General features: G+C 44.3%; 1 protein-coding gene across 2 annotated transcripts; it reads right to left on the bottom strand.

Annotated features, from left to right (window-relative positions):
• Nucleotides 1-117: 117 nt before the first annotated feature.
• mospd1 (motile sperm domain containing 1) lies at nt 118-25,624 on the bottom strand. 2 transcript variants are annotated; one of them, XM_078536094.1, is made up of 6 exons: nt 25,552-25,624; nt 20,395-20,635; nt 20,233-20,308; nt 17,386-17,609; nt 7,446-7,607; nt 118-2,642 (listed from the first exon to the last, which is right to left on the bottom strand). In XM_078536094.1, exons 2-6 carry the CDS (start codon nt 20,546-20,548, stop codon nt 2,611-2,613), a joined length of 648 nt encoding a protein of 215 aa, XP_078392220.1. In that variant the 5' UTR covers nt 20,549-20,635; nt 25,552-25,624; the 3' UTR covers nt 118-2,610. The 2 variants fall into 2 exon arrangements, with proteins under 2 accessions (XP_078392220.1, XP_078392222.1); XM_078536096.1 differs by lacking the exon at nt 7,446-7,607.
• Between the last annotated feature and the right edge of the window lie 2 nt (nt 25,625-25,626).

Below are 25,626 nucleotides of genomic sequence, written 5' to 3' on the forward strand. Positions count from 1 at the left end.
AATCATATGCATTGTATGACAGACAGTGAGGGGGTCATGCACTGGTTAACCACATCAGTTAAAGGAGTCAGATGTTGTAAAGTGCCATTCTCACAATGGAAAAACAAAATGTTAAAATCTGTTCTCAAAAATAACTTTATTAAAATGTTTAAATAAATTGTATAAATCATGATGTAAACATTTACAAATTGTCATACTGGTACTGCTTTTTAAAAACATAAATGACCTTTAAACACACAAAATCTGCAGAATGTAAGTTTGCACAGCACATTTCACTTGCCTGTGAGTTTTCGCATGGGCAGTACGTCTTGCTGCTTGTAGTTTGCTCCCTAGTTTATTTCCAGACACCCAGTGGTCACGATCTGCTTGCTGTATTCATAACAGTTTAAACAATTTAACTCTTTTTCAGTAATTCAGAATTTTAATAAGTTTCTTTGCAGAAGACCTGACAATTATTTTAAACAATTTCTTTTTCAATACTTTTATTGTTTTGTGGCGCAGCCTTGGCATTCAGGTAATTTCTGTTTGACACAGATTGGAGATTAGTCTGGCTGCCCTGCTCAGAGATAGCAGTTAACAGTTTAGACACAGGCCCATGCAGGAAGGGCAGGCAAACAACTCCAACCCCAACCCACAGGGCAGTGAGGAGAGGAGATGATGAGACTGGTTATAAACTAATAATTTCATTTATGACCTCAGTTTTTTCACTTTTTGACGTGCTAATCACTGCAATAATTCTGTTGACGGTATTAACCATCCCCCTCATATCTCAACCAAGTGGTCATACTGTGTGCGTCCAGTGACAACTGACATGCTATTTGACTATGGAAAGCATCACAGCTGCTCCTGCTACTTTGAATCCAGCATTCCCTTAGTTAGGGCTCTGAATGGAGAACTTGAGTTAGACCCTCCAGCTGATTGCTGTGGGGGACTGATGCTCGGGAAAGGACTGCTCAGTGTGGGAAGAGAAGAGAGCAGATCCAACTGATTTGGACAGCATTGGCCAAACGTGAATGCCACTCACTGACATATATCTGTACAACTCCAGGAAGGGGGAAGGGGTGGAGATGGATCACCCCTCCAGTAACCTGTGCTGTGTTCCAGGTCATTGCTGAGCTTCACCAACTTAGAAGGCACCTCAAGCAACAATGCAGAACTTCCAATCGTTGATGCAGACACGTCTGCACCTAAGCCTTTGAAGTTGGCTGCCTTTTCAGCTACCTAAGCTATTAGCGGGTGCAGTGCACTGTACTAATCTTATACCTAGTACTGGCTTTCACAAAACTAAATGCACATTAAACCTAATCTCAAAATCAACTAGACAGGGTGGAACTATTGCAACAAACCTGAGGAAAATTAATGTTCCCTTTAAAAGAACCCACCTCGTCCACTTGTATGCTGTAGAGTGATGGAGGCTGTGTAGCCTGTTAGTCAGTTATACAATGTCTGGTTCCAACGGAAGGAAACATCACAAAGTGATTTACAGTGAATGAAGTACTTCCAAAATGCAGTCACTGCTGTAATGTAGGAAATGCTGCAGCCACTTTTTGCACACAAGATCCCACAAAAAGCAATGTGATGAATGACCAGATAATCACTTTTTGATGGGGTTGATTCAAAAACGAATAATAGCCAGAACACCAGGGAGGAGACCCTGCTCTACTTGGAGTAGTGCCACAGTATTTTTACATCCACCTCAACAGGATTAGTAGTTTAACATTTCAAATTAAAAACAGATCCTCTGACAGTGCAGTGCTCCCTCAGTACTGATCCTCCGGCAGTGCAGCACTCCCTCAGTATTGCACTGGGAGTGTCACCTTGGATTATGTGCTCAAGTCTCTGGTGTGTGGCTTGAATCCATGACCTTCTGGTTCAGAAGGGAGCGTTCTGCCCACTGAGCCAAAACTGACACTGTATTAAAGTAGAAATTTAGGCTTTTTGATAACCATCCTAATTAACAAGTGCACTTGTTGAAATAAAACATAACATTTTGGAATTACAAAGCAGATTCACTAGAATCTGTGGAAAGAATCAGGTTACAGTTTAATGGGTATACCATTGTCACAACAGCATCCAGTACTTTGCACTGTTAAAGTCCTTATTTTTAAAGTCATTTTCATCACAGTCCACTTCACTGGAGACAACCAATCCCTAGCAGCATTACACGTGCTGTTGTACATGGATACTCACTGGTTTTGCTCAAGGGACCAAAGCTTTTCCTCAGGATCTCACCTGGCAGGGAGCACACATGATTGCATTAGCATAGCAAAGCTGAACAAGGAGTAAAAAGTAACAAATGTTCTATTTAATAAAAGTCCTATACAGATATGAAACTGTTTATCCAAACTTATTCAGGGGAATTAAAACAAAGAAAGCTTACTGACTTGGTGTTTTGAAACAATGAGAATTTTACAGTTGACAGTCTTATCTCAAAGTCTTGCATAAACATTAAAATGCACAAAGTTCAGATGAATCAATGCTGTTAGCAACAAATGCTCCTGTTGTCTGCCTTCAGATTCTGAAACCGTTAATACAGTTCCCTAGAGGACCAGCCTGTGCCCGGATTAACAAGCGGATCAGTCCACACTCGCCCTCTTTCATTTCACCTTTTCATGTTCGCAGGATAACCATGGTCACAAGACCTGAAAAAAAAAAGATTCTGTTTTTGTTTGGGAAGGAGAATGTGCATTTATATATAGTACCTCCAACATCATCAGGACATCCCAAAGGGCTTTGCACCCAATGAAGTGCTTTTCAGGCACAGTCACTTATTTAGGAAAATATGGCAAATAACCTGTGCACAGCAAGATTCCACAAACAGCAAATGAATCAGCTGACCACTTAAAATCTGATCTGGTCTGGTGCTGCTGAGGGAGAAAGTGTTGGTTCCAAAACCAGGAGGTATATCCTGTTCTTCTCCAAATACAACCATGAGATAGATGTCTTCATTACATCTGGATAGGGTGATCAGGCCTCAGCTAACATCTCATATTAAAGAAGAACACTCCTGACAAAAGTAGTTTTAACTGAGTATTGCTCCCTGTAAGAGTCCACAAGGAGATTAAAGATCAGCCGCCCTTTCTCATTACCTAGCCTGTTTCAGAGTTGTTGGCTGACAACGCAATCTGAGGGATGAACCAATCACACAATTCAAGTTGAAATATGCCAGATGATAAGTTAACTGATGGATTTGATTTGCAATCTTCTTTGGATTTAAGATTCGGTTAGTAATTGCACTGCAGAATTTCACCAAGGCTCCTTCAGCAGCATCTTCCAAATCCACGACCACTACCACCTAGAAGGAGAAGGGCAGCAGATAGATAGGAACAGTAGTTCCCCTCCAAGTCACTCACCATCCTGACTTGGAAATATATCACTGTTCCTTCACTGTCGCTGAGTCAAAATCTTAAAACTCCCTCTCTAACAGCACTGTGGGTGTACTTACACCACATGGACTGCAGCGGTTCAAGAAGGCAGCTCACCCCCACCTTCTCAAGGGCAACTAGGGATGGGCAATAAATACTGGCCCAGCCAGCGAAGTCCACATCCCGTGAATGAATTTTAAAAAGTAAAGGTTTAGAATTCTCTGCCTTTCTCAAAGACTCAGTGACTTGTGCGGGTGTGGAACAGGACCTGTAGCTATGTTTTTTTTATTCATCCACGGGACGTGGGCTTCGCTGGCTGGGCCAGCATTTATTGCCCAGCCCAAGCTAAACCAACTCTTAAGGAGATGTTACAAAAGGAAAACACTACAAATGCTGGAAATCTGAAATTAAAACAGAGAAAGCTGGAAATTCTCAGCTGGTCTGGCAGCGTCCATAGAGAGAGTCAGACGTCTCAAAGCTGACCTTGTCCACAGTTTCATTTCCTCCTTCGCTTCATTCAGCGTTTTAATGAAAAACTTATCTTCCTTTCAGGTGCGAAGGGTCACAAACTTCAAAAACTTATAGGTACAAACACTCTCCTCCCCCCGACCCCATCACTTCTTTAAATCTCCCCTCCAGCTGTGTATTCACAACACCCTGACTCTGACCCAATGCTCTGTCTTCAGCAAGGGCCTCAGCTTCATCCCCTTCTGCCTCCACCTCAATGAATTATGAGCTTGGCACGACATTGAGCTCTTCTCCAGTCACCTCCATGCCCACTTCTTTGACCAGGAACTCTCCCCCTCTGCTCATTGCACCTTTCATCCATCTCCAATACTCTCCCTCTATTCTCTTGCCCTCTCTAGATCTTTTCATTGTGAATTGTCAGCGTGACGTCAGTCATCTCATTTTCTCTGTTCCCCTCACCCACTCTGACCTGTCTCCCTCTGAACTTGCTGCACCTCTGTTCTCCCAGGTCCAACCCTGACCTCATCACCAAACCTGCTGACAAGGGCAATGCTGTTGCTGTTTGGCATGCTGGTCTTCACATAGTAGAGGCCAAATGCCAACTCCGACACTTCCTCCTACCTCTGCCTGTACCATGACCCCATTACCAAGCATCAAGCCATTGTATGAAAGACTGTCCTCTGGAGATCTCTCCTCCACAACCTCCAACCTCACAGTCCCCCAACCTTGGACAGCCTGCTTCTTCCTCCTTCCCACGATCTTCTTTCTTGAACGGAGGCCCAATTAGTTTCTTTCAACCACCACCCTCCTCCACCTCAACTTGTTCTCACATTCAACAACGTCTCTATTGACTCCACTCACTTCCTGCAAATAAAAGGTGTTGCCATAAGTATCCACATGGGTCCTGGATATGCCTGTCTTTTTGTGGGATATGTGGAACATTCCTTATTCCAGTCCTACTCAGGTCCCCTCCCTCGTCTCTTTTTCTGGTACTGATGACTGTATCGGTGCCAATTCCTGCTCCCACCATGAGCTGGAAAATTTCATTGGCCTACATCTGGGTCTTCCCTTCCCTTCCTCGGCTTCTCTGTCTCCACTTTTGGAGATAAGCTATCAACTAATACTCACTCCAAGCCCACAGACTCCAACAGCTACTTCAACTACACTTCCTCACATCCTGCCTCCTGCGAGGACTCTATTCTATTCTTGCGCTTTCTCTGTCGCCATTGTTTGTTCAGACAATGCAACCTTCCAATGTAGCGTGGTTGACAGGGCTCTCTGCCATGTCCGATCTAATTCACATGCTTCTATTCTCATCCATTCCCCTCCCTCCCTCCCAGAACCATAAGCTCCCCATCACCTTCACCGTCTACCACCAGCTTTCGTATTCAATGGATCATCCTGCGCCATTTCCACTAGCTCCAACCACTGAACACATCTTCCCACCCTCCCCTTTCAGAATTCCAAAGGGACAATTCCCTCCCCAACACTCTGGTCCACTCCTCAGTCACCCCAACACCCTCTTCTTTCCCACAGCACCTTTCCATGAAAGTGCAAGAGATGCAACACCAGCCCTTTTACCTCCTCCCTTCTCATCATTCAACCCCCAAACACTCCTTCCAAGCGAAACAGTGATTTACTTCTTTCAGTTTAGCCTGCTGAAATTGCTGTGGTCTCCTCTACACTGGGGAGACCAATTGCAGACTGGGTAACTGCTGCTGTAACCATTAGCACCAAACCTTTTGTCATTTAATCTCTCCTGCCCTCCATCCTATCACAGACCCTCCCTTCTGTAACAAAAGCAAAATACTGTGGATGCTGGAAATCAGGAATAAAAACAGAAAATGCTGGAAATATTCAGGAGGTCTGGCAACACCTGTGGAGAGAGACAGAGACAGAGTTAATGTTTCAGTTCGATGACCTTTCATTAGAACAGTTCCCTTCTGTTCTCCACCTCACCCCTTACCCACTTCCCTTTGCTCCAAACTTATTACATTTCTTCCACCTGAAACGTTAACTGTGTTTTTCTCTCCACAGGTACTGCCAGGCCTGCTGAGTATTTCCAGCATTTCCTGTTTTTATTACTTGAAGTGTTTCTGTTTGTTTTCCAATGTTACCAAGGCAAGTGTGAACAATCTCAACTTCCACCAACAAAGTCAAACTGTCACCATATCGCTATGAATTAAAACATCATATTTGCTGTTGTACCATAATGAGCGCAGGAACTGGGACCAACTAGAGATTGGACAGGTAACCAAAGGGTCCAGTCATCTTGAGCTGAAGTTAAACGTTTGATGCCTGAAAGAGGTGAATGATCCTCTCAGCCTGCAGCTCACCGACTGAATATCTAAAGTACATTTATTCACTTGGTCTGTTGAAGCGTGAAATGATTTGAATTGAGGCTAGTAAGAATCTCTTTCAGATTTTGCTATTAAGCAGCTGTGAACAGTAGCAGATTGTCATCTTCATACATTGAAGTATTTAAGTCTCTAAAGTAGGAAGAGGCTGAGAAACTTTTGTCAAGTTGCAACGGGGTGAGGATCAAGGAGGGGAGACGTGAATACAGGTTACAGTGGCTTGGGCGTGAGCACAAATTCAGAAGCAGCTCAGAGGAATTCCATTCGGCCCATTACATGCATTTGGTGTTAGCTCTTCAAATTGAACTGTCCCATTAGCTTTTCAACATTTTAGTGACTGAATGTCAGCACAGAATTTACAACACATTCAGCCCAAGCTGACAGTCCTACCTCTGCATCTGGACCCAGGCACTCCAAACCCATCTTTCCCTGCATCTTTTTCTAATCCATGCCCAATTCCCTTTGATATGTTACACTTTCCGCCTTAATAACTTATTCAATATCCTTCTGCTCAGTCCCTGAACACAACAAATAGGTTGGGAGCTGGTGCTTGCTAGCAAGAGAGGGTTTTGGCAAAGGTTTCTAAGAGTGGCATAACAGATTGAGAACAATTGGAAATAACCAAGGAGAATTAACTCCAACCCTTTGTGATGAAAATTTGTAGATTGTTTTGCCATAAATTTGCAGGAAATTCATGTGTTTCAAAGCATATTCCTTTTGTAACAGGACTAAAAGGATGACCAGTAAAACTGTGATGGGCCAAATGGCCTCTATACGTGCTGCAAAATTCTAGGATCACATGCCATTAAAGGCAAACATGTAATAATTGCGTCGCTGTGCAAAGTATTGTAAAATCACTAAAAAATTAAATTCCAATGATGATCAATGCTGTTAGTTGTTGAAGTTTATAGCAGCACAGGAGAGACACATTTCCAGATGAAACCAAGAATCCTCATCATAAAAAGTAAGTGAAAGTAACACATATTGCATTTCTGGACATACAAGCAAGTATTGCCAGAGTTTCACAGTTAATGAAACAGAGGAAGTTCATGCTTAGTGCTACTCTTAAGAGGGGGAAAAATTTAGAAATGTACAGCCATTGATGTTGGAGCCTCCTCAACAGAACGACTGCAAACACGATGGGCTGAACAGGCACCTTCTGCACCATAACAATTCTGTGAAATTGTGTGAATCCCTGATTTTAAACACTGTTTCAGCATCAGTCAGCACTCAATTCGATGGTTAATGTGCTTACCTAAAACATAAGCAGCAACTAATTTCTGATTGACACTCAAGTGAAGGTAGACAGGCACCAGAGATTCTGCTTCTCCAAGTGTCGGTAACATTAATGCTGCAATGCATATGATTCCCAGGAAGACAGTAAGTAAACTCGGTCCCGAAGAGGCAGTTCTGGATTCTGAAAATCAATGAGATGTCATTGAGTGATGTACAGACTCATCTGCTCAGGAACTATTATCTATATGGCAGAGACAGAAAGGGGTAAAGCATTCATTTTGAGCTAGGACCTCAAATTTCTCACTGGAAAACTTGCCAGTTGGATCTGAAATGGTTTCCTAGCTACTAGTATCAAACATAATTGGCATATTCCACAAACACAGTGCTTAAAGTCACCACTATTTTTATTTAAATGCTGTGTTGATACAGCAAAAAGCCAGAGGTACTAAGGTACAAAAAGAGTAGCTGTTGTTCATCATTATCCAATGGCCCCTGCACACAAGGTGATGTCAGGCAAGGGCCAGACCTGAGCTGTTGTTGTGTGTCTTGTGGTCAAATAGTTCTCTGAGACTCAGCTAGGAGTAGGCCACTTATGTGAAGCACAGGAGAGCTGAAACTGCCAGTATAACAACACCCAAAGGGAAATAGCGGGAATTGAAAGCATATAAGCCAGCACTGCGTCTAACCAGCTAGGAACAGCAGTCACTTCATTTGGACAGTGAGTTCCTAGAAAGACCAAACAGTAACAATGGCTTCTCAAAAACATCACAAAGGCATTAAAATTTTTAAGGAACAACTTAGATATGGGACCCAGAAATCTGATGGCCCACGCCCATTTTTCAGGTAGAAAACAGGCAGCTGAGCCTCCAAGATGGAGCAATCATTATGAGCTGGTAGATTGCTGTCCGCTATATTTATAAAGACAAAAAAAGAGGCATACAGGGCTTGGAGCCAGTTACCGGAACACAGGAACAGGCAATTCAGCCCCTTGAGGCTGTTTTGCCACCCAATAAACTCATGCCTGATCTGTGACCAAACTCCATACTCTTTGCTCCATATCCCTTAATACCTCTGGTCAACAAAAAGTTCAGAATTAAAATTTACAGTTGATATAGCACCAATTGCCATTTGCGGAAAAAGTTCCAAACTTCTATCACCCTTTTCATGTAAAGCATTTCTTAGAATCATAGAATGGCTACAGCACAGAAGGGACCATTCAGTCCATCGTGTTCCTGCTGGCTCTCTGTAAGAGCAACTTAGCTAGTCTCACTCCCTCAACCCTTTCCCCGGTACCATGGAAATTCTCTCTCTTTTCAGGTATTTATCTAATCTCTTTTTGAAAGGCACGGTTAACTCTGCCTCCACCATACTCTCAGGCAGTGCATTCACTGTGGAAACTTGTGCCTCATGTCGCTTTTGGTCCTTTTGCCAATCACCTTAAATCAGTGTCCTCTGATTGCCGACCCTCCTGCCAATAGGAACAGTTTTTCTCTATTGACTCTGTCCACACTCCCCATAAATTTGAATACCTTTGCCAAACCTCCTCACAACCTTCTCCTCAAAAGTGAACACCACCAGCTTCTCCAATCTATCCATGTTACTGAAGTTCCTCATTCTCTTGAATCTTCTCTACACCCTCTCTAAGGCTTTACGCCATTCCTGAAGTGTGGTGCCCAGAATACTCTAGCTGAGGCCAAATTAGCGTTTTGTGCAAGGTGATCATAACCTCCTTGCTCCTGTACTCTCTATGTCACTATATATAAAGCCAAGGGTCCCGTGTACCTTTTTAACTGCTTTCTCAAATGCATTGCCAGCTTCAACAATTTGTGTACATACACACTTGGGTCTCTTTGCTCCTGTGCCCCCTTTAGAATTGTATCCATTATATTACCTCTCGCTCAACCTACAAAATGTATCACTTCACATTTCTCATGAGCCATAGAGTCTTTTATAGCACAGAAGGAGGCCACTTGGCCCATTGAATCCATGCCAGCTCTCTGTGGAGCAATTCAATCAGTCCCAATCCCCTGCTCTATCCCCATATCCCTGAAAATTTATTTCCTTCAAGTTCCCATCCAATTTTGAAATCATTGGTCGTCTCTGCCTCCACCATCCTTGTGAGCAGCAAGTTCCAGGTCATTGTCACCTGCTGCTTAAAATAGTTCTACTATATATTCCCAATACATCTCTTGCACAATACCTCAAATTTGTGTCCGCCTAGTCCTTGTACCATCAGCTAATAGGAACAGTTTTTCCTTGTCTACCTTATTTGAACCTGTCATAATCTACACATGATCTGATACACAAGCATTAGGAACAGGAGTAGGCCATTCAGCCCCCTTGAGCTTGCTCTACCATTCAATGGCTGATCTGATTGTGGGCTCAACTCCACTTTCCTGTCTGACCCCCGTAACTCTCGACTCCCACCAAGTCTCACCTCATTCTCCTTTGTTACAAGGAGAACAACCCCAGCTTTTGCAACCTAAGCTTGTAACTAAAAGTCCCCCATCCCTAGAATCATTATGGTAAATCTCTTCTGCACCCACCAAGGACTGTCACACTGTTAGGAACTAGAGATAGTTTCAGTAAGCTATATTTGTATTTCTGGGTGTTAGGAATGAGTTTTGGAACCATAGCACCATAGAAAAGTTACGACGCAGAAAGAGGCTATTCAGTCCATTATGTCTATGTCAGAGTTAAATCCGTGTTTCTGTACTTGTGTGTTAAGAAAGGGGGAACTTGAGTTTTCCTTTCACTTTAAAAGATGCCTGCATTTTAATGAGGTTTTGTGACTCTTGAAGAGAAGTTAAAACAAACACAAGGTAGAAGGAGAGTTCGAAGCCCTGGAGCTGGACCCTTGTGGAAGGCATCCGAGAGAAAGCGTCATTTGGGAGAAGATTCCAAAGCAGATTCTTCGAGAGTGAAGATTGGAAACCCTCGTGTGAAAGATGGAGTTCAGTGAGACCAGGTGGCTCACGGTGCGCCAAGCATCTGCGGGGAGTTGATGAGAGATCCATAGCATCTGTTTGGGGTGGCACCTGTCACTTGGTTTCAGAGTGTGGTGTGTCTGACCACAGGGTGCCATAGGTTTATATGGACTGTGTATTTACTGTGAACATTAGAGTATAAAATAGCTATTGCAACTTGTGCTATCCTACGAATCTGTATATATCTGTAAAGGTATAGGTGTGGGTGAAGGAATATTGATATTGTAATATAGTTCGTCTTTACTTGTTTAATAAATGTTTTATTCTTTTGTTAAAAGTTCATCTGCTGACTCTTGTGACTGTGTTCAGTACCACTCTCCACGTTTCTTAACAAAAATTACAAGTTAGGATCTATCAAGCCGGGTTCCACCCTGGGATCTGGCTTGTCCAGTAGTAACATCGGCTGGGATGGTAAGAACATATTCCTCAAAGTGTGGTGACCAGAACTGGATGCTCTCTTCCATTTGGAGCCTAACCAGAGCTTGATACGGATTCAGCATAACTTCCCAGCTTTTGTACTCAATGTCTCTATTTATGCAGTTCATGATCCCACATGCTTTGCAAACCATCCACTCAATATGTCCTGCCAACTTCAAAGACCGATGCACACGGACCCCAGGTCCCTCTGTTCCTGCACACTCTTTAGAACTGTGCCTTTAAAGTCTATATTGCCTTTCCCTATCCCTTCACACTTCTCTATATTAAATTGTATCTGCTATCTACCTGCCCATTCTGCTAGCATATCTATGTCACATTGTAGGCGATTCGTATCATCCTCACTGTTTGCAACTCTTCCAAAGTTGCCTTGGAGATAAACAATAGAAAAAGTTTGAAATCATCTGCAAATTTTGAAATTCTACTCTGTATTCCAAGATCCAAGTCATTTATATGTAAAATATATATTTAAAAACAGTGGTCCTCACACTGACCCATGAGGGATACCATTGTCTGCCATGTTGTTGTGGCCCATGTGCTTTTGAGGGGAAAAAAAATCGATATTTCATGTTGGGGTGATGGCCCCTTTAAGAATTAGGTTTCTCTGGGAGCTCATTTCTGGTAAAGCACTTTGCTTCCAGTAACTGATCATGTGACCAAGTTGCCTGAGATAAACAATAGAAAAAGGTCAACAAGAAGCTAATCGTAGGGCGGAGTAGATTGTGAGTGCGACTCTGGTCTCAAGCAGGTTTCAGTTTTTAGTTTAGAATAATTTTGCAGAGGAACTGCTCCTTGGAGCAGCGAAGGTTGAGAGGGGACCTGATAGAGGTGTATAAGATTATGAGGGGCATTGATAGGATGGATAGAAAGGCACTTTTTTGTTGACCGGCGCAGACTCGATGGGCCGAATGGCCTGCTTCTGTGTTGTATGAGTCTATATCTTTCAAGCAAAGTTCAGTTGAAATTCTGTGTGCTGGTTAGTAGAGTGTAGAAAACTTGATAATTGAAGGAACTCTACTAACAGTGAGTTGAACTTCTCTGATAGCGAAGTTGAAGAGAAAGAGAGAGAGAGAGAGAAAGAGAGTTTTAGATGCAAGACTGCAGAATTAAAGAATATTAGAACCAGGAGAGTTCTGACCTGAGGTGGCTATGCTTAAGAGGCTAGTGATGCTTGTGTTGAACTGGGCGTCTACAACCATGGGACAGCTGGAGGAGATCTGAAGGGACAACCTTGCCAGAAGTAAGCAGAAGGTCCAAGAAATCGAAGTCTTATTCTGATCTTTGAAACAGTACTCAGACCAAGTGGTTAACCTTCCAATTTTTGATAAGTATCTGACTTGAGTTATTGGAGGTGTTAAGTCAAATGGGTGTAGGAGTAAAATGAGTTAAGAAGTTCAGTTTAGAGTATAAGCAACTATGTGCATTGTACTTTTAACATCTCTAATGTAGCTGACTATTTAAGATAGAATGTAGTTATTAGGATTCATGTTCTTTGATTTTTGTGTAGCAAGGTTCTTTTAAGCCAGGAACCTTCATTCTTTTAGTAATTTTCTGATTACCCAAAAAATATTAAAATGCTACTCATCTCTAACAAGATCATAACAACGTGTTTGTCCATTCCACCAGCCTGCCTACGTCCTCTTGAAGTCTATCACTATCCTCCTCACAGTTCACAATACTTCCACGTTCTGTGTCATCTGCAAATTTTGAAATTGTGCCCTGTCTACCCAAGTCTTGTTCAGTAATGTAGATCAGGACGAGCAGTCGTCCTTGTACTGGCCTCATATAAAACACACATTCATCCAGTCCAAAAAACGTTCACCACCAACTTTTCCTGTCATTCAGCCAACTTTGCATCCATGCTGCCACTGTCCCTTTTATTCTGAGTTTCAAGTTTGTAGATGCGATTGATGTTATTTGACACTTTATCAAATGTCTTTTGGAAGTTCATCTACACCACATCAACCGCATTACCTTCATTAGAAAACTCAATCAAGTTAGTTAAACTCAATCTGCCTTTATCAAATCCATGGTGGCTTTCCTTAATTTAATCCACACTTGTCCAAGTGGCTGTTAATTTTGACTCAGATGATCATTTCTAACAGTTAAACTGATCAGCCTGTGATTGCTGGATTTCTTACTCCCTTTTTTGAACAAGGGTGTAACATCTGCAATTCTCCAGTCTTCTGACATCACACCCGAGTCTAAAGAGGATTGGAAGACTATGGCCGGTGCCTTCCTAATTTCCCACCCTCACTTCCTTCAGCATCTTCAGGTGTTACTCATCCGGTCCTGGTGACTTATGAACTTGAAGTACAGCCCACCTTTCTGATACCTCATCTTTAACAATTTTTAGTCCATCCAGTATCTCAACTATCTCCTCTCTCACTATGACTTTAACAGTATCCTTTTCCTTACTAAATATAGATGCAAAGTGTTCATTTCATACCTCAGCCATGCCCCCTGCCTCTATGCCTAGACTCCCTTTTCAGTCCTCAATTGATACCACTCCTCCTCCTGCTACCTTTTTACTATTTATATGCCTATAGAATGCTTCTGGATTCCCTTTTGTTGGCTGCTAGTATATTCTTATAATCCCTCTTTGCTTCTCTTATTTCCTCTTTGAACTTTTTATATTCAGCCTGGTTCTCACATTTATTATCAATCTGACATCTGTCATACACACCCTTTTTTTGCATCATCTTACTCCCTAACTCATTCGACATCCAGGGAGTTCTGGATTTGTTTACCCTGTCTTTCCTCCTCGTGGGAATGGATCTTGGACTGTACCCAAATGATCTCATTAAAGGCAGCCATTACAGTTTTACCTGCCAATATTTGATTCCGATGTACTAGGGCCAGATCCACCCCACTTAACCACAGGATTGTTACGGTGCAGAAGGTGGTCATTCGGCTCGCTGAACATTTTAACTCAATCCCATTTTCTGCCTTTTCCCCATAACCCTGCACATTGTTTCTATTTAAATAATCATCTAATGCCCTCTTGAATGCCTCGATTGAACCTGCTTCCACCACAGTTCCAGGCAGTGCATTCCAGACCCTAACTACTCACTGTATGAAAATGTTTCTTCTCACCTCGCATTTGCTTCTTTTGCAAAACACTTTAAATCTGTGCCCTCTGGTTCTCGAACTGGTTACGAGTGGGAACAGTCTCTCCCTGCCTACTCTGTCCAGACCCATCATGATTTTGAACACTTCTATCAGCCTTCTCCTCTCCAAGGAAAACAGTCCCAACCTCTCCAATCTTTCCTCATAACTGAAGTGTCTCATCCCTGGAACCATTCTTGGAAACCTCTTCTGCGCTCTCTCCAATGCGTTCACATCCTTCCTATAGTGTGGCGCCCAGAACTGTACACAATATTCCATCTAACCAGGTCTAACCAGTGCCCTATAGAAGTTCTTCATAATCTCCCTGCTCTTGTACTCTGTGCCCCTATCAATGAAGCCTGAATACTGTATGCTTTAGAAACAACTCTCTCTACCTGTCCTGCCACCTTTAATGACTTATGTACATATGCACCCAGGTCTCTGCTCCTGCACACCCTTTAGAATAGTATCCTTTATTTTATACTGTCTCTCCATGTTCCTTGTACCGAAGTGCATCACCTCACACTTCTCCGCATTGAACTTCATCTGCCACCTATCTGCCCACTCCACCAATCTGTCAATGTGCTTTTGAAGTTCCACGCTGTTCTCACAGTTTACAATTCTCACAAGTTTTGTGTCATCCGCAAAAATTGCAATTTTCCCCTGCACACCAAGATCTAGATCATTTATACATATAAGGAAAAGCAAGTGTCCCATTACCGACCCCTGGGGAACTCCACTACAAATTTTCTTCTAGCCCAAAAATACCCATTAACCATTACTCTGTTTCCTATCCTTTATTCAATTTTATATCCACTTTGCTACTGTCCCTTTTATTCCATGACCTATAACTTTCCTCACAAGTCTGTTGTGTGGCACTGTATCGAATGCCTTTTGGGAGTCCATATACGCCACATCAACGACCTTGCCCTCATCAACCATCTCTGTTACCGCTTCAAAAAACTCCAACAAGTTAGTTAGGCACGATATTCTTCTGAATCAATCCACATTTTTCCATGTGACTATTAATTCTATCCAAAATAATTGTTTCTAGAAGTTTCCCCACCACCGAAGCTAAACTGACTGGTCTGTAATTGCAGGGCAGATCTTTACAACCTTTTTTGAACAAGGGCGTAATGTTTGCAATTCTCCAGTCCTCTGGCATCTCCTGCGAATCCAGGGAACATTGAAAGATTATTGCCAGTGCCTCTGCAATTTCCACTCACTTCCTCCAATATTCTTGGATGCATCTCATCCAGTCCCGGTGCCTAATCAACTTTAAGTACCAACAGCTTATCCAATATCTCCTCCTTATCAGTTTTAAACCCTTCTAGTGACTGAGTTTCCTCCTCCCTGTCACTATGGCCTAAGTAGCATCTGCCTCGTAAGTAAAGACGGATGCAAAATATTCATTTAGCACCTCAGCCATGCCTCTTGCCTCTATGTGTAAATCCCTTTTTTAGTCCCTAATCGGCCCTGATCCTCCTTTTACTATTGATGTGCTTATAGTATACTTTGGGATTTCCTTTTATATTAGCTGCCAGTCATTTCTCATAATCCCTCTTTGCTTCTCACATTTGCTTTTTCACAAGCCTTCTGAACCTTCTGTATTCAGCTTGGTTCTCAATTGTATTTGCTACCTGACACCTGTCATAAACACACTCTTTCTTCTTTAATTTAATTTCTATCTCCTTTGTCATCCAGGGAGCTCTGGATTTGTTTGTCCTACCCTTCCCTTTTGAGGGAACATACCTTGACTGTGCCCAAACCAACTCCTCTTTGAAGGTAGCCCATTGTTCAGCTACTGTTTTTCCTGCCAACCTTTGGTTCCGTCTATCCAGCCCAGCTCCGCTCTTGCCCCACTGAAGTCTGCGGTCCGCCAGTTGATTATTCTTACCCTGGATTGACCAATGTCCTTTTCCACTGTCATCCTAACCCTTATGATACAATGAACACTGTCCCCTAAATGTTCCCTCACTGTCATTTGATCTACTTGGCCCACCTCATTCCCAAGAACCAGGTCGACCAGTGCCTCCTTTCTTGTTGGACTGGACACATATTGCTGTAGGAAATTCTCCTGAACACAATCTAGGAACGTTTGTCCCTCGCTGCCCCTTACACTCCACTATCCCAGTCTATATACAGGTAATTAAAGTCCCCCATTATAACTACTCTATGTTGTTTACAACCCTCCATAATTTTCTTGAAGATTTGTTCCTCTATATCCTTCCCACTAACTGGTGATCTATATATTACACCAAGCAATGTAACTGCACCTTTCTTATTTCTTATCTCTAACCAAATCCATTCTGTCCTTGAATCCTCTGACACATCCTGTTTCTACAGTACTGCAATACTCTCCTTAACCAAAAACATCACCCCTCCTCCTTTTTTCCCCTTTCCTATCTTTTCTGAACATCTTGTAACCAGGAATATTTAACACCCAGATCTGCCCTTCCTTAAGCCAGGTCTCGGTTATTTTTACTCTAGCTTGGTCCTTGTCCTTTTCCATGGCTAACCTAGACCTTATACTCTTAAACCTCTCTTAAATGTTCTCCTAATGGCACAATTGATCCGCTTGTCCCAACTCTTTCCCTAGAACTAGATCCAGCAACGTCTTTCTTGTTAGACCGGAAACAGAATGATACAGAAAATTCTCCTGAACACACTTCAGAAATTCTTCCCCCTCTCCGTCCTTTACACTATCAATATCACAGTTTATATTAGGGTAACTGAAGTCCTCCATTATAACTACTCTATAGTTTTTGCACCTCTCTGCAATTTCCCTGCAAATTTGCTCCTATTTGGTGGCCTATAGAATACGCCCATAATGTAATGTTATCTCTATTGTTTCTTAACTGTAACCTAGTTGATTCTGTCCTTGACCCCCTCCAACACTGTAATATTCTCCTTAATCAATACTGTCAGCCCTCCTCCTTCCCTTCCTTCCCTATTTTTCCTGAACATCTTGTATCCCGGGATATTTAGTACCCGGTCCTACCCTTCTTTGAGTAAGAGCTCCATTATCACCAAATCATCATATTTCCATGTGTCTATCTGTGCCTGCAGTTCACCACTTTAACCAAATTTAAATCTTTTCTGAATACCTCCCACTGACTTTCTGTCATTTTACCCAGTAACAGGTTTTCCCAGTTTACTGTGAACGGTATCTGTCTCCTCCCATTGAACAATAACAACTTGTAGTTATATACTGTCTTTAACATAACAAAACTTCATTCAAATGGGTCGACGTATGCCAATCATAATGCTTCACCTGAGCCTCTTCCTACATCATCCGCATAACCTTCCATTTCTTTCTCCCTCACGTCTATTCAGCTTCCCCTTAAATGCATCTCTATTTGCCTCAACCACTCCCGTGGTACTGAGATCAAAATGTTGACAGATGAAGAGACTGTAGTATTCACCTACCCTGCTGAAATGAGGTCTGTTCAAAGAATACAGCTTCTGCCAGATGCTCTTTGATGTGTTTGTCCTCCTCCTCCTTCTGCTGCTGCTCCTTTGTAGATGGGAGGAGAACAGAAATCACCTCCTTTTTACCTAGCGCTTTCCGCTGGCTTTGTTCCGACACTTGCAGTCGAAATTTGTCTATGACACCATAATGGCAAGGCCGCACATCTCGATGGCGAATAACACTGGGTGGTAGAGAGAGAGAACAGTTCTTGTGTTTCATTAAATAAAACAGCCAGTCGCATATACAGGATCTGAGCAACCTTCAATGTACCAGTGCCTACAATGGGGTTAACTGAGTTAAAGGCCTCAATCTCCATACACTGTTTCTTCTCCTTTCATATTGCGATTTCTCAAATTAGAAATTACAAATGGAGAAAAATGGATGACAACAAGTTTTATTTATAAAGTGCATTTCATGTAATAAAATGTCTCAAGTCGCTTCACAGCGGCATTAAGACATGATATGACACCAAGCCACAAAGGGGGTTATTTGGTCAGATGCCCAAAAGCTTGGTCGAAGAAATAAGTTTTAAGGAGCATCTTCAAGGAAGAAAGTGAGGAAGAGGCTGAGAGGTTTAGGGAGAGAATTCTGGAGTTTGGGGCTCAGGCAGCTGAAGCAAGATCAACAATAGTGGAATGAATAGAATCGAGATGCTCAAGAGGCCAGAATTAGAGGACTGTAGACATTTCAGAGGGTTGTGGGCTGGAGGAGATTACAGAGTTAGAGAGGGGCAAGGCCAGGGTGGGAATTGAAAATAAGGATGAGAATTTTAAAATCAGGGCACTACTTAACCAGGAGGCATGTAGGTCAGCAAGCACGGGAGCGACAGAGGAACAGGACTTGGTGCAAGTTGAGACACAGGCAGCAGAATTTTGGGCGTACACAAGTTTACAGAAGGGAGAATGCAGGAGACCAGCCAGAAGCATTCGCAATAGTCAAGTTGAAGATAATTAAAGCTTTCAGCAGCGGATCAGCCAAGACAGGGCAAAGTTGGATGATGATATGAAGGCGGAACAACAGGGAGACAAACAAACCGGAAGTATTCACAAGCTAGGATCAGAGAGTGGGGGAATCAATCCCGTTGTGGGATGTAAGCATAAAATCAATACTCTCGTCAGAACAAACAAAATACTTTCAGTCCCTCAAGTCTGCTCTGCCATTCAACAAGATCCTAGCTGATTAGATTGTGGCCTTACCTCCACTTTTCTGACGTCATCTTCGCTCCGTTGTCAAGAGTTTCAAACATTAACGACCTCTGAGAGGGGTACTTTTTAAAAATTCATTTACGGGATGTGGACGTTACTGGCTAGGCCAGAATTCATTGCAAATTGCTCTTGATAAATTGATGGTGGGAAACCCCTTATTCAGTCCAATTTAGTAGAGGGAGTGCTGCACTGTCGGAGGGTCAGTGCTGAGGGAGCTCTACACCTCTACACTGTCAAAGAATCAGTGCTGAGGGAGTGCTGCACTGTCAGAGGGTCAGTACTGAGGGAGTGCTGCACTGTCGGAGGGTCAGTGCTGAGGGAGCTCTACACCTCTACACTGTCAAAGAATCAGTGCTGAGGGAGTGCTGCACTGTCAGAGGGTCAGTACTGAGGGAGTGCTGCACTGTCGGAGGGTCAGTACTGAGGGAGCTCTACACTGTCAAAGAATCAGTGCTGAGGGAGTGCTGCACTGTCAGAGGGTCAGTACTGAGGGAGTGCTGCACTGTCGGAGGGTCAGTGCTGAGGGAGCTCTACACCTCTACACTGTCAAAGAATCAGTGCTGAGGGAGTGCTGCACTGTCAGAGGGTCAGTACTGAGGGAGTACTGCACTGTCGGAGGGTCAGTACTGAGGGAGTGCTGCACTGTCGGAGGGTCAGTACTGAGGGAGTGCTGCACTGTCGGAGGGTCAGTGCTGAGGGAGCGCTACACTGTCAGAGAGTCAGTGCTGAGGGAGTGCTACACTGTCAAAGGGTCAGTACTGAGGCAGTGCTGCACTGTCGGAGGGTCAGTGCTGAGGGAGCGCTGCACTGTCGGAGGGTCAGTGCTGAGGGAGCGCTGCACTGTCAGAGGGTCAGTACTGAGGGAGTGCTGCACTGTCGGAGGGTCAGTACTGAGGGAGTGCTACACTGTCAGAGAGTCAGTGCTGAGGGAGTGCTACACTGTCAAAGGGTCAGTACTGAGGCAGTGCTGCACTGTTGGAGGGTCAGTACTGAGGGAGTGCTGCACTGTCGGAGGGTCAGTGCTGAGGGTGCACTGCACTGTCGCAGGGTCAGTGCTGAGGGAACGCTGCACTGTCAGAGGGTCAGTGCTGAGGGAGCGCTGCACTGTCAGAGGGTCAGTGCTGAGGGGGCGCTGCACTGTCAGAGGGTCAGTGCTGAGGGAGCACTGCACTGTCAGAGGGTCAGTGCTGAGGGAGTGCTGCACTGCCAAAGGGTCAGTACTGAGGGAGTGCTGCACTGTCGGAGGATCTGGACTGAGGGAGTGCTGCACTGTTGGTGGGTCAGGACTGAGGGAGTGCTGCACTGTTGGTGGGTCAGTGCTGAGGGAGTGCTGCACTGTCAGAGGGTCAGTACTGAGGGAGTATGTTTAAGGACATCTTGAAAATGTGAAATGCAAGTTCTGTATAGGCTAATATCATGGTCAATGTTAACTGTAAAAAAACAGATTTTACCCTTCAGTCTTTGCCATGAACCCTCATTAAGATTTTGGAACGGTCACCTGCCGAACTTTAACATCTACCCAAAGCTAAAGACAAAGGGCAGTTTGCCTCAGTACTACAGTACAGTAACAGTTTCAGGCGACAAACTCTATTCACTTACATGTCGACGCAGCACTGAGGCTTCACTGCACCTGCAGCATCAACAACAACATATTTGTTTGGGGCTGTGCACAGAACTGTAAGGATTAAAGGGGAAATGTTAGCATGTAAAAGGAACATTACCCCTGAAGGATTTTTACTATAAGTCAGTGAGAAGATGTACCTTTGAATTTTAAGGCAAATTCATAAGGGTTGTAGAGAGTCAGCACCTGCTTGTGTGTTGACTGATCATCTGCATAAAATATCAGTTCTGTTGGAAATACAAAGACAGGAAGATTTCCTTCCACTAATTCTGGCTGTCGCCTGTGTTGCTGCATTGGCACTGAATATTTTGGGTGTTCTTGTTCACTCACACCCTATTAGAATACTTCACTCTTTTTACAGAGTCCTCTGAGCATTCTGACCTGTAATGACAAATAAAAATAATTGCTTTTAGAGAATGATATTCACCGAGGACATGTGTGTGATAAGATTGCATGATGAAGACATTGATAAATTTGTTCTGTCTTTTGATGCTGTTGCAGGGCACTAACTTATGAATGAACTGACATCATAACCATCCAATCGCTTGCAAACAAGCAGATCTTCTGCTTCAGATCCACCAACTAGCCCATGCTGAAAATGCAGCAGCTTCTCCCAATTTGAAGGACTACAAGAATGCAAGAGAACATCAGGGCTATTAGGTTGATCTAAGCTTCTTCCCCTTCGTACTTGAACTCATCCAACTTGGCAGCAACTGAATTAAACATCCCCATGTCTTTAGCTCTAACTGATCTGGTAAGGTCATTTCCAACATATAGTATACCCTTTGAGTTACAAACTTCTTAATACAGATTATTTCCTGTCACATTATACACAATGAGTCAAGACCAAGTTAGAAGGCAGGGGAAAACTGGAGCAGGAAACACAAGATTAGGAGGAGGATATTCAGCCCTTCAAGCCTGTTTTGCCATTCAATTAGATCATGACCATCTGTTCCTCAACCCAGTTACACATCACTGATCCATATCCCTCAAGTCACAGGGCACACCGACATTCAGTCCCCATTACTTGAATTAAAAACAGAAAATGCTGGCTATACTCAGAGCATCAGGCAGCATCTGTGGAGACGAAACAGAGTTAATGTTTCAGGACAATGACCTTTCATTAGACCTTTCATTCTAACAAAAGTCATTAACCTGAAATATTAACTCTGTTTCTCTCTCCACAGATGATGCCGAGTATTTCCAGCATTTTCCGTTTTAATTTCAGATTTTCAGCATTTGCAGTATTTTGCTTTCACATTATTTGAATTCCTGTGTCCACACATAATAGAAACTGTCTCTGCAGTTACACCTTACACCCCACTTGCCTTTAGCTGGTAGCTTACATAGGTATGTGCCATATGAATAGGGAAAAAGTTGACAAAGATACAAGGCTTTTAACACATTGTTAGGCTATATATATTCTAGCTTGACTTATAGGTGTCAGCTGGGGCTCAGCGGACAGTGCTCTTGTCTCTGGGTCAGAAGGTCAGAAGTTTAAGTCCTACTCTAGAGGCTTGAGAACAAAATCCAGACCGACACTGCAAGTGCAGTACTGAGGGAGTGCAGCATTGTTGGAGGTGCTATCTTTCAGGTGAGACATTAACTGAGGCCCCATTTGATCTCTTAAGTGGACATAAAAGATTCCATGACACTATTCAAAGAACAGGGGAGTTATTTCAATGCCCTGGCCAATATTTAACTCTCAATCTATATTATGTTATTCATCACTTATTTAACTGCTGTTTATGGGAGCTTGCTGTGCAGACATTGATTGCTGTGTTTCCTATATTTCAACAGTAATGACACTTCCAAAGTATGTCATTTACTGGAAACCACTTTGGGATGTCCTCACATTGTGAAAGACGCTCTTTCTTTTCTTATCCTCAAATTCTTATCAGGGTTCACCTCATCGATGAAATTTAATGTTTCATGAATGGTGTGTACCTCTTCAAAGTCACCTTAACAATCGCTCTCCAGTTAACCTAACTTTTGCTCAATATTCTTTTCCTTATGAATAAACTAGAACAGCTGTTCATTACAAATAGCAGTACAGCGATTGGTTCTAGTAAAATGATGATGCTTAATGTACCAATTTATAAAATTACTTTGCCAAATTATTTAGAGCCTTATCAATTTACATTAAAGCACCAGGCCTTTCTGTCCAGTGCATCTTCGCCGGCTCTTGCTAGAGCAATCCCAAAGTAATCCCACTGCCCCGCTCTCTCACCATAGCCCTGTATCAATCCCCAAACTAATCCCACTGCCCCGCTCTCTCCCCATAGCCCAGTATCAATCCCAAACTAATCCCACTGCCCCGCTCTCTCCCCATAGCCCAGTATCGATCCCAAACTAATCCCACTGCCCCGCTCTCTCCCCATAGCCCTGTATCAATCCCAAACTAATCCCACTGCCCCGCTCTCTCCCCATAGCCCTGTATCAATCCCAAACTAATCCCACTGCCCCGCTCTCTCCCCACAGCCCTGTATCAATCCCCAAACTAATCCCACTGCCCCACTCTCAATCCCAAACTGATCCCACTGTCCTGCTCTCTCCCCATAGCCCTGGATCAACCCCAAACTAATCTCACTGCCCCACTCATGTAATGTTCTGTACGCTCCTATTCCAGCAGAATCTCATTTGGTATGACTAAAACCACTAGTGCCAGTGATCATTGTAAACAGAAAGGATCAACAGTATTTAAAAAGAATATTTGCTCTCCAGGTAAAACCAATGGTAAGCAGCCAAGCAGCAAACAACACCAAGCTATTTTGGATCTCTATTACTCCTGTTGTGGATTACAGTAGAATCTCCTCCAGGGCCCAGTATCTAATTGTCTCTGTAACTTCTCACTGTTGACATATCTTTATCTTCCTCTTGTTCTTTTCTGTGACTCAAGATGCACCATTACAGTGATGTATCTATCTATGGGGGGTATCATATCCCTGATCAACTGGCTTCCTCCTCTTTCACACCTAGAGTTCAAATCCTTCAGTGCTGCAGAATTGATCTGAGACACAGGAAATCTTGCTCCCTTTCATTGCTTGTCTGCTCTCAGGGTGTTCTTTTACTACAAGCATTGTACTGTTTTTGCTTTTGTTTAGAAGTCACTCTCAGAACATTTTGAGCAATGAAAATGGTTCATCCTTGCCTGACCGGAAAAAGACAGCAATCTAGCAAAAATGGAGTCAATGGGAATCAGGGGGAAAACTCTCCACTGGTTGGAGGTCAGTCATCTCAGTTCCAGGACATCACTGCAGGAGTTCCTCAGGGTAGTGTCCTCAGCCCAACCACCTTCAGCTGCTTCATCAATGTCCTTCCTTCCATCATAAGGTCAGAAGTGGGGATGTTCGCTGATGATTACACAATGTTCAGCACCATTCGCGACTCCTCAGATACTGAAGCAGTCCATGTCCAAATGCAGCAAGACCTGAACAATATCCAGGCTTGGGCTGACAAGTGGCCAGTAACATTCGCGCCACACAAGTGTCAGGCAATGACCATCTCCAACAAGAGAGAATTCAACCATCGCCCCTTGACGTTCAGTGGCATTACTATCACTGAATCCACCACTATCAACATCCTGGGAGTTACATTAAACAGAAACTGAACTGGACTAGCCATATAAATACTGTGGCTACAAGAGCAGGTCAGAGGCTAGGAATCCTGCACCAAGTAGCTCACCTCCTGGCTCCCCAAAGCCTGTCCACCATCTACAAGGCACAAATCAGGAGTGTAATGGAATATTCTCCACTTGCCTGGATGAGTGCAGCTCCCACAACACTGAAGAAGCTGGACACCATCCAGGTCAAAGCAGCCCGGCTTGATTGGCACCCCATCCACCAACATTCACTCCCTCCACCACCAACGCACAGTAGCAGCAGTGTGTACCATCTACAAGGCGCACTGCAGAAACTCACCAAAGTTTCTTAGACAGCACCTTCCAAACCCATGACCACCACCACCTAGAAGCACGAGGGCAACAGATAGATGGGGGCACCACCACCTGGAAGTTCCCCTCCAGGCCACTCACCATCCTAACCTGGAAATATATCGCTGATCCTTCAATGCCACTCGCAGCTCTAGATTGGTTGGGCAGAGTCAAAAGAATGATTGTGCAAGTTGGGACGTAGGACTGAGGAGACTGCAGAGCTTGACCTAAGCAAATCAAAGGAGGGAAGGATTTCAGAACAGGAAGGACGTTCTAGTTGATGAGCTGAGACACAGGGAGCTGGGCACGCGAGGTCCAATTGCTCCAAAAGTGCACAAAAGTTTCGAATTCCTTCTACATAATTCACACAAGAGAACATCTAGATATGATAATTGGCGAAAAATTCTCAAACCTCCAGGGTACTTTATGTATCAGTTCTCATGTACTCAAATTGTCCGAAGGTCGGCACTGAGGGAGCGCTGCACTGTCAGAGGGTCAGTACTGAGGGAGTGCTGCACTGTCAGAGGGTCAGTACCGAGGGAGTGCTGCACTGTCGGAGGGTCAGTACCGAGGGAGTGCTGCACTGTCGGAGGGTCAGTACCGAGGGAGTGCTGCACTGTCGGAGGGTCAGTACCGAGGGAGTGCTGCACTGTCGGAGGGTCAGTACCGAGGGAGTGCTGCACTGTCGGAGGGTCAGTACCGAGGGAGTGCTGCACTGTCGGAGGGTCAGTACCGAGGGAGTGCAGCACTGTCGGAGGGTCAGTACCGAGGGAGTGCTGCACTGTCGGAGGGTCAGTACCGAGGGAGTGCTGCACTGTCGGAGGGTCAGTGCCGAGGGAGTGCTGCACTGTCGGAGGGTCAGTACCGAGGGAGTGCTGCACTGTCGGAGGGTCAGTACTGAGGGAGTGCTGCACTGTCGGAGGGTCAGTACTGAGGGAGTGCCGCACTGTCGGAGGGTCAGTACCGAGGGAGTGCTGCACTGTCGGAGGGTCAGTCCTGAGGGAGCGCTGCACTGTCAGAGGGTCAGTACTGAGGGAGCGCCGCACTGTCGGAGGGTCAGTACTGAGGGAGTGCTGCACTGTCGGAGGGTCAGTCCTGAGGGAGCGCTGCACTGTCAGAGGGTCAGTACTGAGGGAGTGCTGCACTGTCGGAGGGTCGGTGTTGATGTGCGGCCTCCTGCTCCGGGCTCCTTCACTGTTTATTTTCGCTGTTCCCCCGGTTGTTGCCCGTTGGCGGGGCCCAGACCCCGCTCCCCCTGAACCCGGAGAATCCCCGGGCCGCTCTTACCCCGGCCCCCGGCCCCGGTTCCAGGATCCCCCGATCCCCGCCGATGATCCCCGGGCCCCGGATCCCCGGCCGCTCTTACCCTGATTCTCCGCCGCTGAAACCGCTGCTCCTTTACCGCGGGGGCCGCCGGGAACTGGAGGAGCCGGGCCCAGAC

Source organism: Cetorhinus maximus, unplaced genomic scaffold (genome assembly GCF_964194155.1).
Source record: "Cetorhinus maximus unplaced genomic scaffold, sCetMax3.hap1.1 HAP1_SCAFFOLD_896, whole genome shotgun sequence".
Taxonomy (NCBI): Eukaryota; Metazoa; Chordata; class Chondrichthyes; order Lamniformes; family Cetorhinidae; genus Cetorhinus; species Cetorhinus maximus.